Source organism: Nanorana parkeri, unplaced genomic scaffold (assembly GCF_000935625.1).
Source record: "Nanorana parkeri isolate BGI_ZX_2015 unplaced genomic scaffold, ASM93562v1 scaffold289, whole genome shotgun sequence".
NCBI lineage: Eukaryota > Metazoa > Chordata > Amphibia > Anura > Dicroglossidae > Nanorana > Nanorana parkeri.
In genome coordinates, this window is record NW_017306557.1 from 399770 (window position 1) to 414459 (window position 14690).

At 41.4% G+C, this 14690-nt stretch overlaps 1 protein-coding gene across 1 annotated transcript in view; it reads left to right on the forward strand.

Moving 5' to 3' along the window:
- Nucleotides 1–7622, forward strand: part of LOC108787864 (coiled-coil domain-containing protein 18-like) — a 48694-nt gene extending 41072 nt beyond the window's left edge. The window contains exon 8 of the mRNA XM_018557540.1: nucleotides 7446–7622. Within this exon, the coding sequence (XP_018413042.1) occupies nucleotides 7446–7622 (177 nt within the window). The remainder of the gene's footprint in view (nucleotides 1–7445) is intronic.
- Nucleotides 7623–14690: the final 7068 nt, after the last annotated feature.

A 14690-nucleotide genomic window follows, 5' to 3' on the forward strand; every position in this document is an offset into this window, starting at 1 on the left:
GAATTGTGCTAGTATCTGCATTGCAAGTAGGCAGGTTGGTTTTTTATTCCAAATGCCTATTCTTCTAACAACCCAGAAGTAACTAGAAATGTCCTGGATCTATGTATTATACAATAATGAGGAGGTCAACTAACAAGCAGTGAGTAGTAAGTGTGTGACAAGACATCAGCTTGTGTGTGGGTCCTTCTGCTTGGTTCTAAACGATGACATTCTTTTGTGTCTGGTGAACTTTAATTAGCAGAGATGACTAGAATTTTCGAGCTAACATCCCAGCAGCCAGTGCTGACCTGGGGTGATCATTTATTTCACACATGGTCAGATTGCTGCACAGTTGTATCAGAACTGTTCAGATCATGCAACTATGGCTACCATTGGATATATAATTCACATGCCTAATAATATGTTACATTACCTTGTTCTTTAGAATACTATTCTATACACAGTACATAATGAGTCACCAATGAAGTAGTGTGCACTGCATTAGAAAAAGTGAGTGGATTCCGATCCGAACAGCCTCCAGCAGCAGATGTATCCTGTGAAGATTATGCCTCTAATTTTGTTTTTATCGAATGGGAGGGACCAGAATTTCTCATCTTGAATCCTTTGTTTTATCTGCCTTTTTCTGACCTCATCCTTATTTCTTTTCTATTTATGTAAATGTTCTCTATTTGGTATAATCGGATTATTGTTTGTTATGATGCCCATACAATCCAGTCATTTCATCTTTAGATTTCTGATATCCCAATAAGGTCTAAGAAAAATCAAAGCATTATCTAAGCATTTGCATCATTTTATTTTATAGGTTGAATTGAAAAGGTCTACTAACCAGGCTGCAACATTATTGATTTGTACAATTTGCATGATGCAAAATAATTATTTGTACGGTGCAATAGAATCATTTGTACGGTGCAATAGAATCATTTGTTGGGACACAGGATCCGTCGTTTTTTCTGATACAAATGGGTTATACTGCTACTGATACAAATGGGTTATACTGCTACCTTCAGGTGGATTTGGACACTGGCAAACAAAAAAGCCATTGGCCAGCCAGGTTTAACCCCTTGCCCTCCGAGCATACTTAGGTTTTCTTTTTGCTAATGTTCTAGAAGGATGGACACCTTTTCTCCATTGAGAAAGGTTTTCCCATGTTTAATAGCCATTTGATTTTCTGTATGTATTTTTTTTTTTTATCAAGAGATTTTTCCTTATTCATCTACATGCTGCTGAGATTGGCTCTCTGTGCACCTATGCAGATCGGCTAATCCTCGGCTGTGACTTGGAGGACGTACCCGGACCCTGCTGGACCAAAGATTGCAGAGCCTGCATGGAAGTCCTTTGGGCACTGGACTATGCCAGTGGTGCTTCCCAGACCTTCAGGTTCTATGTTTGTTAGCAACAGATCCCTTTCCAGGATTCAGAGCCATGGTATAACTTCTGGTGCGAGTGTTGCCGGTGTCCACTCTGCATTCTTTTCCCACCTTTTTTCCTTCAGCGTGAGGTAGCCTCTCCCCCTCATAGCTCCTTTCTTCAAGTGACATGCTGCTGCCTACAGTGACCTGGTCACCTCCAGCCATGAACCTTTTCTGCTTAAGCAGTTGGTTGTGAGTGAACTAAGGGTTTTACCTGGTGTTTTTTTTATTCAATTGTTCCTGTTCATACAGTACAACATGTCAGATCCCAAGCACAAGGGGAGCAGTGCTGCAGCATTGGGTCGCTTCGGCTCATGATCTACTAACAGTTCTGGGGTAGCCCTCCTAAGGGACCAAGCACCAATAGCCTGGACTGTTGTCTCCTGCTTAAGTCACATCACTCCCCAGAGTCTCCCATATCTCCAGTATGTGTGGCTCTCTTTTCTGCCTTATCTGCAAACTTACTGTCTGACAGAGTCTCACAAATCCTTAATGAATAACTTTGTCTATTAGGAGCCTCAGTCAGCTGAAATAGTTCCCAGGCCAAAAGATATCATATCGACTGTTATCAATGCTGTGCAAGTCACATTTAAAATGGAGCAGCCTGTAGCTTCTGCAATTGCTGTTACCAGTGAAAGGACCCAAAACGTTCCCAGTACATGCTTTAATTCAACCAGTTGTGTACGGAGACTGGGACACTCCTGACAAATTATTTACCCCTCCCAAACACTTTGGAGATCAATATCCGTTTAATGAGGATTTTCATAAAAAGTGGGCTGCTCCCACTGTGAATACAGGAATATCTTGCCTTAACTAAACACTGACTGTACCTACCGATGATGCTCAAGCATTTAAGGATCTCACTGATAAATGTTTGGATGCCCTTTCTAAATCTTTATTTTCACAAGCAGACCCTGCTATGCGACCTGCTATAGCTATGATGTCTGTCTGTTAGACCTTGGATTCTAAACTTTTAGAAACCAGAGCTGGAACCAACATATCACTTGCAGTATCTGGGGCTGGTCCTAGACATAGCTCAAGCCAGAGTTTTTGTTCCCCAAGAACAACCTACGACTTTTCGCTCCCAGACTCGGACTCTACAGTCCAGCATTCATCTAACTCTAGGATTTTGCATAATAGTTCTGGGCCTGATGGTATCCTGCTTCGAGGCAGTCCCATTTTCTCAGTTACAGACCCCTACAACACAACAACCTGTCATTGTGAGACAAAAAGGTTCAGTCTTTAGACAAACATATTTATCTGATACCCCAGACCAGGTTATCTCTGACTTGATGGCTCTGAAGTTAGGGAAATCCTTTCCCCCACTGCTATAGCCCAGGTCTTGAGAGACAGTGGTCTATTTGAATTGGTAATTCCCACGCTTTTAAAAGCTAAGAAGTCGACTTCTGGTAAGGCCTTCTATAAGGAGATATTTCTCTTTTCCATTCTCGCTCACAAGGTTGTGCTTCCTGTTGCCATCACGTCTGCAAGACGTGTCAGAGCTGGTTGGTTTAACACTTGGATAAGTTAGCATTGAAGTCTAGAGCCTCCTTCCTTCCTAAGGTGGTTTCACCTAACCAGCCTTTCACCTAATTCTGGACATTGTTCTTCCATCTCTCTGTTCGGCTCCAGTACATCAGTATGAGGTTTCCCTTCACTGCCTGGATGTGGTTTGTGTTGTACGTGTTTACCTTTCTGCCACTGCTTCCATTCTGAAGACTAACTCTCTTTTTATCATTCTTGATACATGGGATAATTAAAAAGTTAAGGCAAAATACGTTTACCGGCTTTAATAGAAGTAACTGCGGGTACCTAAACATATCACATTTCCACATAGTCCCCATGCAAGATGATGCACTTGTTGTATCTTTCAACTAGCTTCTGTATTCCTGCCGAGAAGAAGCATTTTGGCTGCTGCTGAAGCCAGGTGAGCAGCAATTCCTTTACTTCACCATCCGAGGTGAACCTGCGACTGTGCAGTGCCTCCTTTAGCGGACCGAACATCTGATAATTGCTTGGCGCCAGATCCGGGCTGTAAGGAGGACGTGGAAGTCGTTCAAATCCTTTTGTTGCTGTAAATTGCAGGTTTAAGTTTATTTTGCAATTCACAGTCATTTGCACTGTTCACTGTTTGCACATGTGCTTGAAATGCACCAAAATAGGCCCCTTCATGTCCCAAAACAACGTTAATATGATTTTCTTGGCAGAGGGCTGACTTTTGAATGTCTTTTTCACTGGAGAAGTCGGATGTCAAGGCATCCGCTCTGTCATTGTGGTCTTGTCTGCACAATGTTGCTGGGGGACCAGAACAAGCTTTGTTGGTTACACATGTTCTTCCCACTTTGAACCTTTCTACCCACTCGTACACCTTTCATTGATTCATGGAGATATGACCCATACTGAGCCAATTCTAAAGACATGCTGGTATAACCTGGCTCCTCTCTAAGTTGGCCCTCTATGTATGCATGTGAGATAGGGACCTTAGATTGTAAGCTCCTAGAGGGCAGGGACTGATGTCAATGTGCAACTATGTAAAGTGCTGTGTAAATTGTCGGCACTATATAAATACCTGTAATACATAAATAAATAAACATCCAACGGTGAATTTCCACTTGTTTCACTCCCTGTGCCCAAAGAGAGCACCCTACGGCACATTGTTCTCGCAATGGAGTGTCCATGTTTCTGTTTATGTGACTACCACTTGACTAAGGTCTGAGCACTGTACTGCGCATTGTTGAACTATCCAATAGGCTATGTCCATATGCTGCATTGCACAAGCTTCTCTCTGTTCTGGTTACCCGTAATTTATAAATTGCCTTTACTTTTTGATTCTCCCTTGTATTATAATATGTCATTGTTCATTGTTCAAACTTATTGTCTTACGGACAAGGATCCATCGTTTCCTGTCAAGGCACACACTACTAAAAGCTTATTGGGCTTTTAGGCATTAGGCAACTGTTTTACAAATTGTGGCGTACGGCCTATCAGGCAACTTTCTGAGCTGCTTGTTATGTAGGCCTGTTGGCATTTTGTTTGCAGTGTTTACCACCCTCCAGTTGGACTGAGTTTGGACATTCCATTCATAGCTGAATAGCTACAAATCCTGTGTCTCTTAATGAAGGATAAGAAAACAGTATTTTTCCTCTTACTGCAAAATCCATTTCTTGAAGTTCATTAATGGACACGGGACACAGGACCCACCCCTCTGTGTTTGTGATTTACTGAAGCATGCTATGCATGGGAGGAATTATACATGGCTGGCCAAAAACATTTTCGTTTGCTAGTGTCCAAATCCTCCTGTAGGCGACAGTATAACATATTCCAACCCCCCCCAAAAAAAAACTCCCCTCATGAAGCTACAGTGTGAAACGCATCAGTTGGGAGACGAAAAGAAACTACAAGCCCTTGGATACAGCATATAGTGGATACATATTGAGTATAAGTTATCGGAATTGTAAAAGCTTTGAATGCACTAAATGGGCTGTAGTATTCTGAATAGCAACCCTAGAAGTGGATTGTTAAGGAAAATGTGTTTCATGAAGTGAACATGGATAGGTAACTTTTTAATTAATGATACTTTTTAAACAAAGATTAAGCTGTATGCCTCAAGTATACCCCCCAAAATTGTATATATTGATGCTATAAGTATATGGAGGAAGAGGCAAAGGATTGAGATTTCGCCTGATCCTATGGAGGATAGCTGTTTTGGATATGTTTCTATAATGCTGACAGAGACATATGCACAGTGCTTTTGATCCACCACTCTTGTCCATATTAGGGCCCTGATCCACTAGCAGGGACACTTTCTAATGGGTCACAATATCTCCCTGTGTGATAAGTACCAGGGGTGCTCATTATCCCCCTCCAACACAGCAGTAACAAATTGTTTTTCACCTCTTGTGTTTGTAGAGCAATATGGAAGAATCAAACTGGTTACTCTGAGCCGCAATATAAGTCCAGCCTTTAGAGTCTGATTCACAAGGCAGCATATTACTTACCCCTATGCTCTCTTTGTCTACAGTCCCTCTGGAGCTTAATCTGCATGTGATAAATGTCAGTCTCACAGAGGTCTATGGCAGATGCTCCAAGCAGCAAAAACCATGTCCGTCTCTTAGAGGTCAACGGCAGATGCCCTAAGCAGAGGAAGCTGTGTCAGTCTTCCTCTACTTAGAGGTCAATGGCAGATGTACTAATTAGCTGAAACTGTTTCTGTCTCTTAGAGGTCTATAGTAGATGCACCAAGTAGCTGAATCTGTGTCTGTCTCCTAGAGGTCTATGACAAATACATAAACAGCTAAAGCTGTGTCCATCTCCTAGAGGTCCATGGTAGATGCACCAAGTAGCTGAAGCTGTGTCTGTCTCTTAGAGGTCCATGGTAGATGCACCAAGTAGCTGAAGCTGTGTCTGTCTCTTAGAGGTCCATGGTAGATGCACCAAGTAGCTGAAGCTGTGTCTGTCTCTTAGAGGTCCATGGTAGATGCACCAAGTAGCTGAAGCTGTGTCTGTCTCTTAGAGGTCCATGGTAGATGCACCAAGTAGCTGAAGCTGTGTCTGTCTCTTAGAGGTCTATAGTAGATGCACCAAGTAGCTGAATCTGTGTTTGTCTCTTACAGGCCTATGGCTGATGCACTAAGTAGCTAAAACTGTGTCTCTCTTTGGGGTCCATGGCAGATGCCAAATAGCTGAAGCTGTGTTTGTCACCTAGAGGTCTGTGGTGGATGATACTAAAAGAGGAAGCTGTGTCCATCTTTTTGAGGTCTACGGCAAACACCTCAAGAAGAAGAGGAAGCTCTGTCTGCCTCTTGGAGGTCTATAGCAGATGCCTCAAGTAGAGGTACTTGTGTCCATCTTTTAGAGATCTATGGCAGATGCTTCAAGTAGAGGAAGCTGTGTCTACCTCCTACAGATCTATGGCAAAAGCTGTGTCTTTCTCTTAGAGGTCTGTGGCGGATGATACTAATAGAGGAAGTTTTGTCCATTTTTTTTAGGTCTATGGCAAATACCTTTTTAAGTAGAGGGAGCTGAATCCGTCTCCTACAAGTCTATGGCAGATGCCTCAAGCAGTGGTACTACTCTAGTTAGAGATCTATGGCAGATGCCGTAAGTAGAGGAAGTTGTGTCTGCCTCTTAGAGATGCCACACATAAAGGAAGATTTGACCCTTATACTTTCATGTGTATATATAATAATAAAGCCTGTTCGAGTCCTAGTTCATCTGTGCTGGCAGTTAGTATGGTGTAGTAGAGCAGTAGTCAGATAACAGGTTTCCACATCAGCCTTTTCTACATTGACAGGAATGTATGTTCTTATGGTAGTACAACTGACTTCAGAACTCTCTGTTAAAATTATAATTAGCTTTTTCATCAAGCCAAAGTTTTATATGAAATGTATATATATTTTTTTTTTAATTCTTTATTTGTAGGCAAAAAGGGTGGGGTACATTGCATAGAAGTACACGCGAAGGCCACATGGCCCCGCAGAATATTAAAACAACAGACAGTGAGACTCATAATCTAAACATGGTAACACATTGTAATATCAGGTCCAGTACCAACGTTTGTCCCCGCCCTTAAGGCATTTTTTTTTAGGTTAATTAACGTAAAACCAACACTACAGTCGAGGTGAGTGGTCAGGCCTAGCCCCACAATATGGGCGGCCAAGCCCACCACACTCACCCCTGAACCACACAAAAAAGCTATATTTTTAACATTATTTTTATGATTTAAAAATGTGGGGAAATGTAAAAGCATAAATATAACTTAGAGGTGACACATGTCATGCCTCAGTGAATGAGGTAAAACATGTGAGTGTTGGGGAATACTTTATATACTGTATGTGACAGTAACAGCCAAAACTGGACATCAAACTGTCACATGTTTTATGTGCTTCAAGATCACAAGTCAGCCATCCATGCACATTTCTACAATGATGCCATCCCCTCTGTGTTTAATAATAAACCATCCTGCCCACATCACACAACAGTACAGCATGCTAGCAATTCTGTGCATTAGACAACAAATGTCTTTATTCTTCCTAGATTGCAGAGAAAAACGATGAAATCCGCCTCATGCAGAGTCATGTGGACAGCTTGTGCTCCGGTTTCAATAGCCTGAAGCTCCACAGAGATCTGGATGAATCTTCTGGGAAACAATCGTGGCAGCAGCTTTCTAGTATCATACATGGTGTTCAAGCTAGAGAAGAACAAATCTCCTAAAATCGATTCTGTCTGTAAGATCTGCTCTTGTGTTTCGTTATATGGGTTTATATCCCTCACTTTTTTTCCCCTCACTTATCAGAATTGAAAACACTATTAGGGTGACACACGTGACATATATGATTATATATACAGTATACCTACAGCAAGATGGCCTATGAGTGTTTGAATCGTCTGCTATTTTGATACAAGTCCATATGGCTCCTATGCCGTACTGGTGCCACCAAAGAGCTTGTGCAGGATATTGTGGGGCGACTTATGTGTATCCCAGTTGCCCCCTTTGGGTTTTGCTTACCCAGCTTTAACCCTGGATCATGTTTGCCAGGGTTTTACTTTAACCATTATTTGAATAAAGTGAGAATGGAAAGTTTTTGTAAATAGTTTTTGTCTTTAAAGCTGGAATGGGAGTTTTACTTTTATTAAATCTTAAAGTGAACCTATCCCCACAGGGTCAGAAATAAAAAAAAGCCCAGCCCTGTAAAGAAGCTATTTATAATTAAGCTGCGGGGTAAAAGGTTGGAATTTCGTTCAGAAACAGTTGTGTTCGGCACATTCCTTCAATTCTCTTAATGGGGGGTGATCATTTTGTTTACCACAATGATGGAAAAATTGAAGGAGCAGGATGACTTTTTTTTCTCGAATTAACAAAATTCTAACAGTGAATGTGGTTTTCATTCAGGAAACTCCATTCATTCCAAAATCGAATGTTAAAAACAAACAAAATTTCAAACAACAATTGTCAGTTTCTCATATGAACATTTATAGGAAATTCTAAGCGAGTATACCTTTTCAGCGGTCTGGAAACGCTGTTTCTTCACTGCTCTCTGGCTGCTGCAGGTATTCACACACTTCGTAATATGTGAATACCCGCTCCTCCTGCTGCACGCAGTTGTTTTTCCCCTTCGCTTGTACGTCACTAAAGGACCTACAAGCGGCAGGAGGAACCACTGCATGTGGTGGGGAGAGCAGGTATTCGGCCCACCTTGAAGGATTGAATACCTGCAGTAACCAGGGAGCAATGAACAAAGGCCTCCATGAAAGGTAAGTACAGATGTGTACAGTAGAGCTTCTTTAGAGGGCTGGGCTTTTTTTTTTAATGGCCAGATAGTGACAGGGCACTTTAACTATAAGAAAAGAGAATGGGCGGTGACTCCTGCTTTGCCGATGCATACAAATATTCGCTAGAAGAGAATATTTCTAACCGTAATATCCTTTCTCTTATAGCTTATGATGTGATATCACTTCTGTTATCAAAGAATATCTTCTATATACACAGAGTGGAAGCAAACATTATATGGGCAGGAATGATAGAAATGCAATCCATCAGTAAATTCTCAAAGGCTGGCCATACACTTGGCAATTTCACAGAGTAACCGAACTTTCTATTCCATTTATTGTCAAAATCATAAAGTAATCTAAGAAAGAAAATGGTTTCTGTCGACCACAATGAGATTGGATTGAAATAGTCCCGTTCTAACCCTGTGGAAAAATCGCTTTCACCGACAATGGCCATCGTCTTTTATATTGTGTTTTCAAATCAGTCTCTCAATAAACTCTATTGAAGAAATCACCTTATTGCTCAATTTTCACAACCCACCAAATTCTGATGGTCGATCCAACTAGTAGATAACTTAGTTTCTGGTGATCATTTGAGTGATTCTCAGTGGATGGAATTTATGGAAAAATTTACATGTGTATGGCCACTTCAAAGTGTATCTAAACCCAATCAAGATATATTGCAGCTTACCAGTACTTAGATGTGATGGCTGCATTCCTCTTTTCAGGCTTTGTTTTTCTTTTTTTAATCAGGTGATCTTGCCAGTAATACACTCCCTGCCCTACAGTGACAATGTTCACTCACTGCAGTGTATCTATGAAGCAGCAGTATTGTCACCCTAGGCTAGGAAGTGTGTTATGACTACAGAACACCTCCCCTTCTTCTCATCTCCATAACATTTCTTTATATAGCACCGACAATTTACGCAGCGCTTTACATAGTGCACATTCACATCAGTAGAGGGATGTGTTCTGTAGTTCACAGAAGTGAACTGGGAAAGGATGATAATACTTGAGATGACATTGTACAATACACAGGGCAGCAGTGGATATCCAGCAGCATCAACAGGTATTTTTTGCACTTATCAAACAGATATAACAAAACACTTAATTGTATATTTAGACCAAAAGGATGCAAATAAAAGAAGTTGATTGTTAGCGATTACATACATTTTAGTTACTGGTTCAGCCAACACAATCGTTTCATCTATTGCATGCATAGTTTTATTTTTACTTTACATGGAAAATAAACATTCTGTTTTAAATCATTTTCCAATACCTATGTCCATTGCAGAGTTTATTCTAATTGTATCGTATACATTTGTGCCATTTTATATCAAAATAAAATAAAGTTGGTTGTGCCTACTGGAAATATAGGGATATACAGTAAATGGAAGATTGCACTCAATGTTTTTGATGCGATGTGGTTTTGTTGAATGGCTATAAAGGAGCTTGCCCATTAAAATGTTTTATCGCCCTTCAACAAAACCACATTGGACGGTATCTCATCCACAGACTTGGAGAATTTGGGGGGAAAAGACACAATTAAGCTGGGTATGCACAGTCAGGATTCTTTCAAAAAAATGTTTTCAGAACATTCATTCATTTTCTAATAGTTAATGGAGTCAAATGGTGATTTTGATGTAGTGACGGGAAAAAAATCAAAGGAGCAGGATGGAAAATGTTTTCGGACGAATGACATTCTAACAGTGAATGTGGTTTTCATTCAGGAAACTCCATTTATTCCGAAATTCAATGTTAAAACCAAACTAAATTTGTAAAGACATTCGTCAAGTCTCTGATGGCATTATCAAATGTTCTGATGAGATATTTTGTATGAACGTCCAATAGGAAATTCGAACTGCGTATACCCAGCGTTAGACATGTTTGTTTATATTTGAATGCAGATTCCTAATATTATAATAAAACAGAAGTAAATGAAAGAAATGTGTGAAGTGATTCAATAAATCAATTTGAAGCAAATTTGCCAAAATTGTGGACTTATTTATTAAAGCTACTCGAAGACATCAGCCAGTTCTCGCCAGATTAGTGAACAGTATTTCATATCGATGATCTTTCTTACTAAAGATTATTTCATTAAAGGTTACGACCTTTCCTGCCAGCAAGGACATATGTTCATGGAAATACACGTTTCAGTGCTAGGTCATATGTAGACAATACTTTAAAATAACAAGTCTTCTTTACGATCCTTTGACTTTTTTAAAGTGAGACTGTACTATATTTGAAAGTCCTGCATAGATACAAATACCATATGATGTTTCTTATTATATTTATTAGTCAGAAATGCCCTTCAGTGACCCTCTCTGATCTGGTTTCATTTTGTCAGAGGCACCTGAATTTTAAAGAGAATACACTTACAGGGCAATGAAGCAGTCTTACCTTTTTTCCTTTTCACATGACTGTCTAGGCCTGAGTGGAGAATCTTAAAGTGAACCTGTACCTCATGTAATCTGTACCCTAGTTTTAAAGCTAAAATCCACTTTTTAGGCAAAAAACAAAAATACAAATCTACACTTCCTCATGAAAGAAAACATGTTCTTTTTTTTTGCATTGGAGCCAGTAAAGGATTACAACTGCAATCAGTGGATCACAGGTACAATGCTCTGGCTCCTGCAGGTTCTTCCTCCGGTCCAAGTCCATACTGAGGTCCTGACGTTCAGCACCATGGACAGGAGGAAGAATGAATGGACTACAAGTGCAGTGATGTCACTCCATCATTCGTTCTATTTAGAACTACTACCCCGTCTGCCACAGAGGCTGATGGAACTTGTAATTTCTCCATTCACAAATCAAAGGATCTGCGAGTGGATGATGCAGCCGTGCTGAATTCAAATCAGAGCCCCAACCTGTAGGGAGAATATGGGTCTAACATGGAACATGTCCTGAAAGGTAAACTTAGCCTTGAACAATAAAAGTTTGAAAAGAGAGCAGACAAAAGAAGATCCTTTCTGTTAAATGTAATATTCATTAAAGCTTCTTATGTGCCCCTCCCTGATCTAGTTTCACTTTGTCAGAGGCATTTTAATTTTCAAAAATGTAAAGGGATTGTACTTACAGGTCACAGAAGCATCTCACTGAACAGTGGGATGGCAGTTGGTAGGGCTTAGCTATCTGTATTATGCACTTTATTTATATGTATTTATGGGGTGCTATGGACCCCATTATAGGGGTCCCCAGTTATAGGCTGATATGTCCTGTAGAGGACCTGCCATGCTTATTCCACCTCATTTCCACATCCTGTGTTTTGCACTTGAGGGTTTTAAGCCTGAAATCCTCACTTGCATTCCCCCCACTGCTGGGGAGTTTAATAACTTCAGTGGTAAATGCCTGGCCATTCTAATCAGGTGAATGTGGACGTATAGATTCTACTGTTCATAATACATATGCCCGACTGTGACCATCACAAGCCTGCTGGTGAACCAGATGAAATGCAGACTAGCATCTGCACTGCATATGTGTCCATTGTCAGTGTGGTGTGTGTTGGGGGTGGGGTGAGATGCGACTCTGTTCTGGGCCACCTGTTGCCTATCACTGTCTCAGATTATCTGTAGAATAGAATGGACAGTGTAGGACTGACCAGTACAAGAGCCCTGGTCTCACCGGAGATAAGGATTTTGGATTTCAGTAATTAACTGCTTAGCAGGCTTCACTGGAACATATTGATTGGCTGATTGCTAATCATTTAAATAGTCAGATTCAGGATTGTGACTGCTGTGTACATGGCTGGGTGTGAAGGTCACTCTGTGCGTCCATCTGTCACAAAGTTTTCTCCTTCCTAGATAATAATTTAGCGATGCAGCGATACCATTTTTTCAAGACAAGAGTACGAGTACTGATACTTTTTCTCAAGCACTCGCTCAAGTATAACAATTACTGATACTTTCTTTTGAGTGTCATGTGAAATTTTTTCTAAAACAATACAACAATATAATAGTTTAGGACAGTGGTGGATTGTCAGGACCCAATCGCAGCTGCAACCGATGTGACCCTGGTAGTTCTGCCACTGACTCCAAGCTGTAGAGAGACTACAAATCCCAACAATACATTATACAGCAATGCAGAATACCACCAACGCTAGAGAACTACAAATCCCAGCAATGCATTATACAGCAGTGCAGAATACAACCAGCTATAGAGGACTACAAATCCCAGCAATACATTATACAGCAATGCAGAATACCACCAACTCTAGAGAACTACAAATCCCAGCAATACATTATACAGCAGTGCAGAATACCACCAGCTATAGAGGACTACAAATCCCAGCAATACATTATACAGCAGTGCAGAATACCACCAACTATAGAGAACTACAAATCCCAGCAATACATTATACAGCAGTGCAGAATACCACCAACTATAGAGAACTACAAATGCCAGCAATACATTATACAGCAGTGCAGAATACTACCAACTATAGAGAACTACAAATCCCAGCAATACATTATATAGCAATATAGAATAATATGAAGCTCTGTGTTGCTCACAAGGGCTGTGCAGGGTCTCAGGAGGCTGCGGGGAGTCTGACCAGGGCTGCATGCAGTCTCACCTGGGCTGTGCATTCTCCCCAGAGCTGTGCATTGTCTCCAGGGCTGTGCGTAGCACCTCCCCAGGGCAGTGTACAGCGTCTCCCCAAAGCTGTACATTCTCACAAGGACTGTGTGCAGCGTCTCTCCAGGGCAGTGCGTTCTCACCAGGCCCGCATGCTAGGATTTAGAAAAAAAACTAACCCTTGCAGTGGGGCTACCCCCACACTGCAAGGGTTAACTGCTTTTACTGTGCTTTAACTACAAATCCCAACACGCCACTGCCACTGGGATTCATGCATGTAGCTGTCAGTCTTGCAATGCCTCATAGGACTTGTAGTTCCACAACAGTTGGAGGGCCAGAGTAGCCCACCCCTAGTCTAGGGGCTCAAATAGAGTAAAAGAGAGAGCATACTCAACTGATTCTCGGTCCTGCCAGACTGCTAGACCGGTCCCTGCAGCCTCTTCCACCCTGGGCTCCAACGATCTAAGGACCCATGACAGCATCATGTCTAATGCATGTTCCATAGTACTTTTTGCCAGTCTCTCCTTCCTCTCCACTCACTTCTGAACATAACTGTGGGTTCAAAAACAACCTTTCAGGTCCATGACATAATAGACACACTCATGTCTGTCAAGGTGAGAGACAATAATTCATGACAGTGAAAGAGTTAAAACCCAGTATAAAGAATAGTGTTGGCTGGGCTCCAATGTACAAAGGACAACTTAACTAAGAGAAATATGTGGCTGGCATTACTGAACTCTCCTTCTCAGAATTCTTGGCTGTTGTGTCAATATTGCCGAAGCAACTGACTTGTATGTAGATCAGGAGTTGCGGCATTGCTTCCATCTGCTTGATCTTGGCCCAAGGCTCAGAAATGACTGAAACTACTGGATCAGCATTACAGCCAGGCAACCAGCAATTTCAGTAAAGGTCAGTAACTGTACCAGCACCAATTCAGAGATGATTTGAGGATCTAAAGTCGAGTGGTATACAAATAAGACACATTTTTGTTAATAGTTAAAGGAGAACTATGAGGTGAGTGAAAATCACTCATCCTCATAGTTGGAGCCAACGTGGGACAATGAAACTGTCACACGTCGGCTCAATTGATCGGGAGGTGAGCGAACACATACCACAGCTCCCCGCAGAGATTATCCCCCCCGCACTGACTGGAGGAACGGACGGGGGAGGGGCGGGTACAGCCAGCTCTGCCTCTAGATAGGCAGAGCCAGCTGTCACTCACGCAGCTGGGTGGATATCAACAGCATTGTCGCGGTATACTGAGCTTTGGGTCACGGGAGGAACGCTAGTATATGTTCTCCCGTGACCCTTAGGAGAACTATGGGGAAAAACACTTACCCCATAGTTCTCTTTTAAGGTACTTGAATGCATTTTTAAGATTCAACTGCTGAGTTTAGTGTCACCGGCTTAAAGTTCAATGATAAGTATATCCTGCACTGG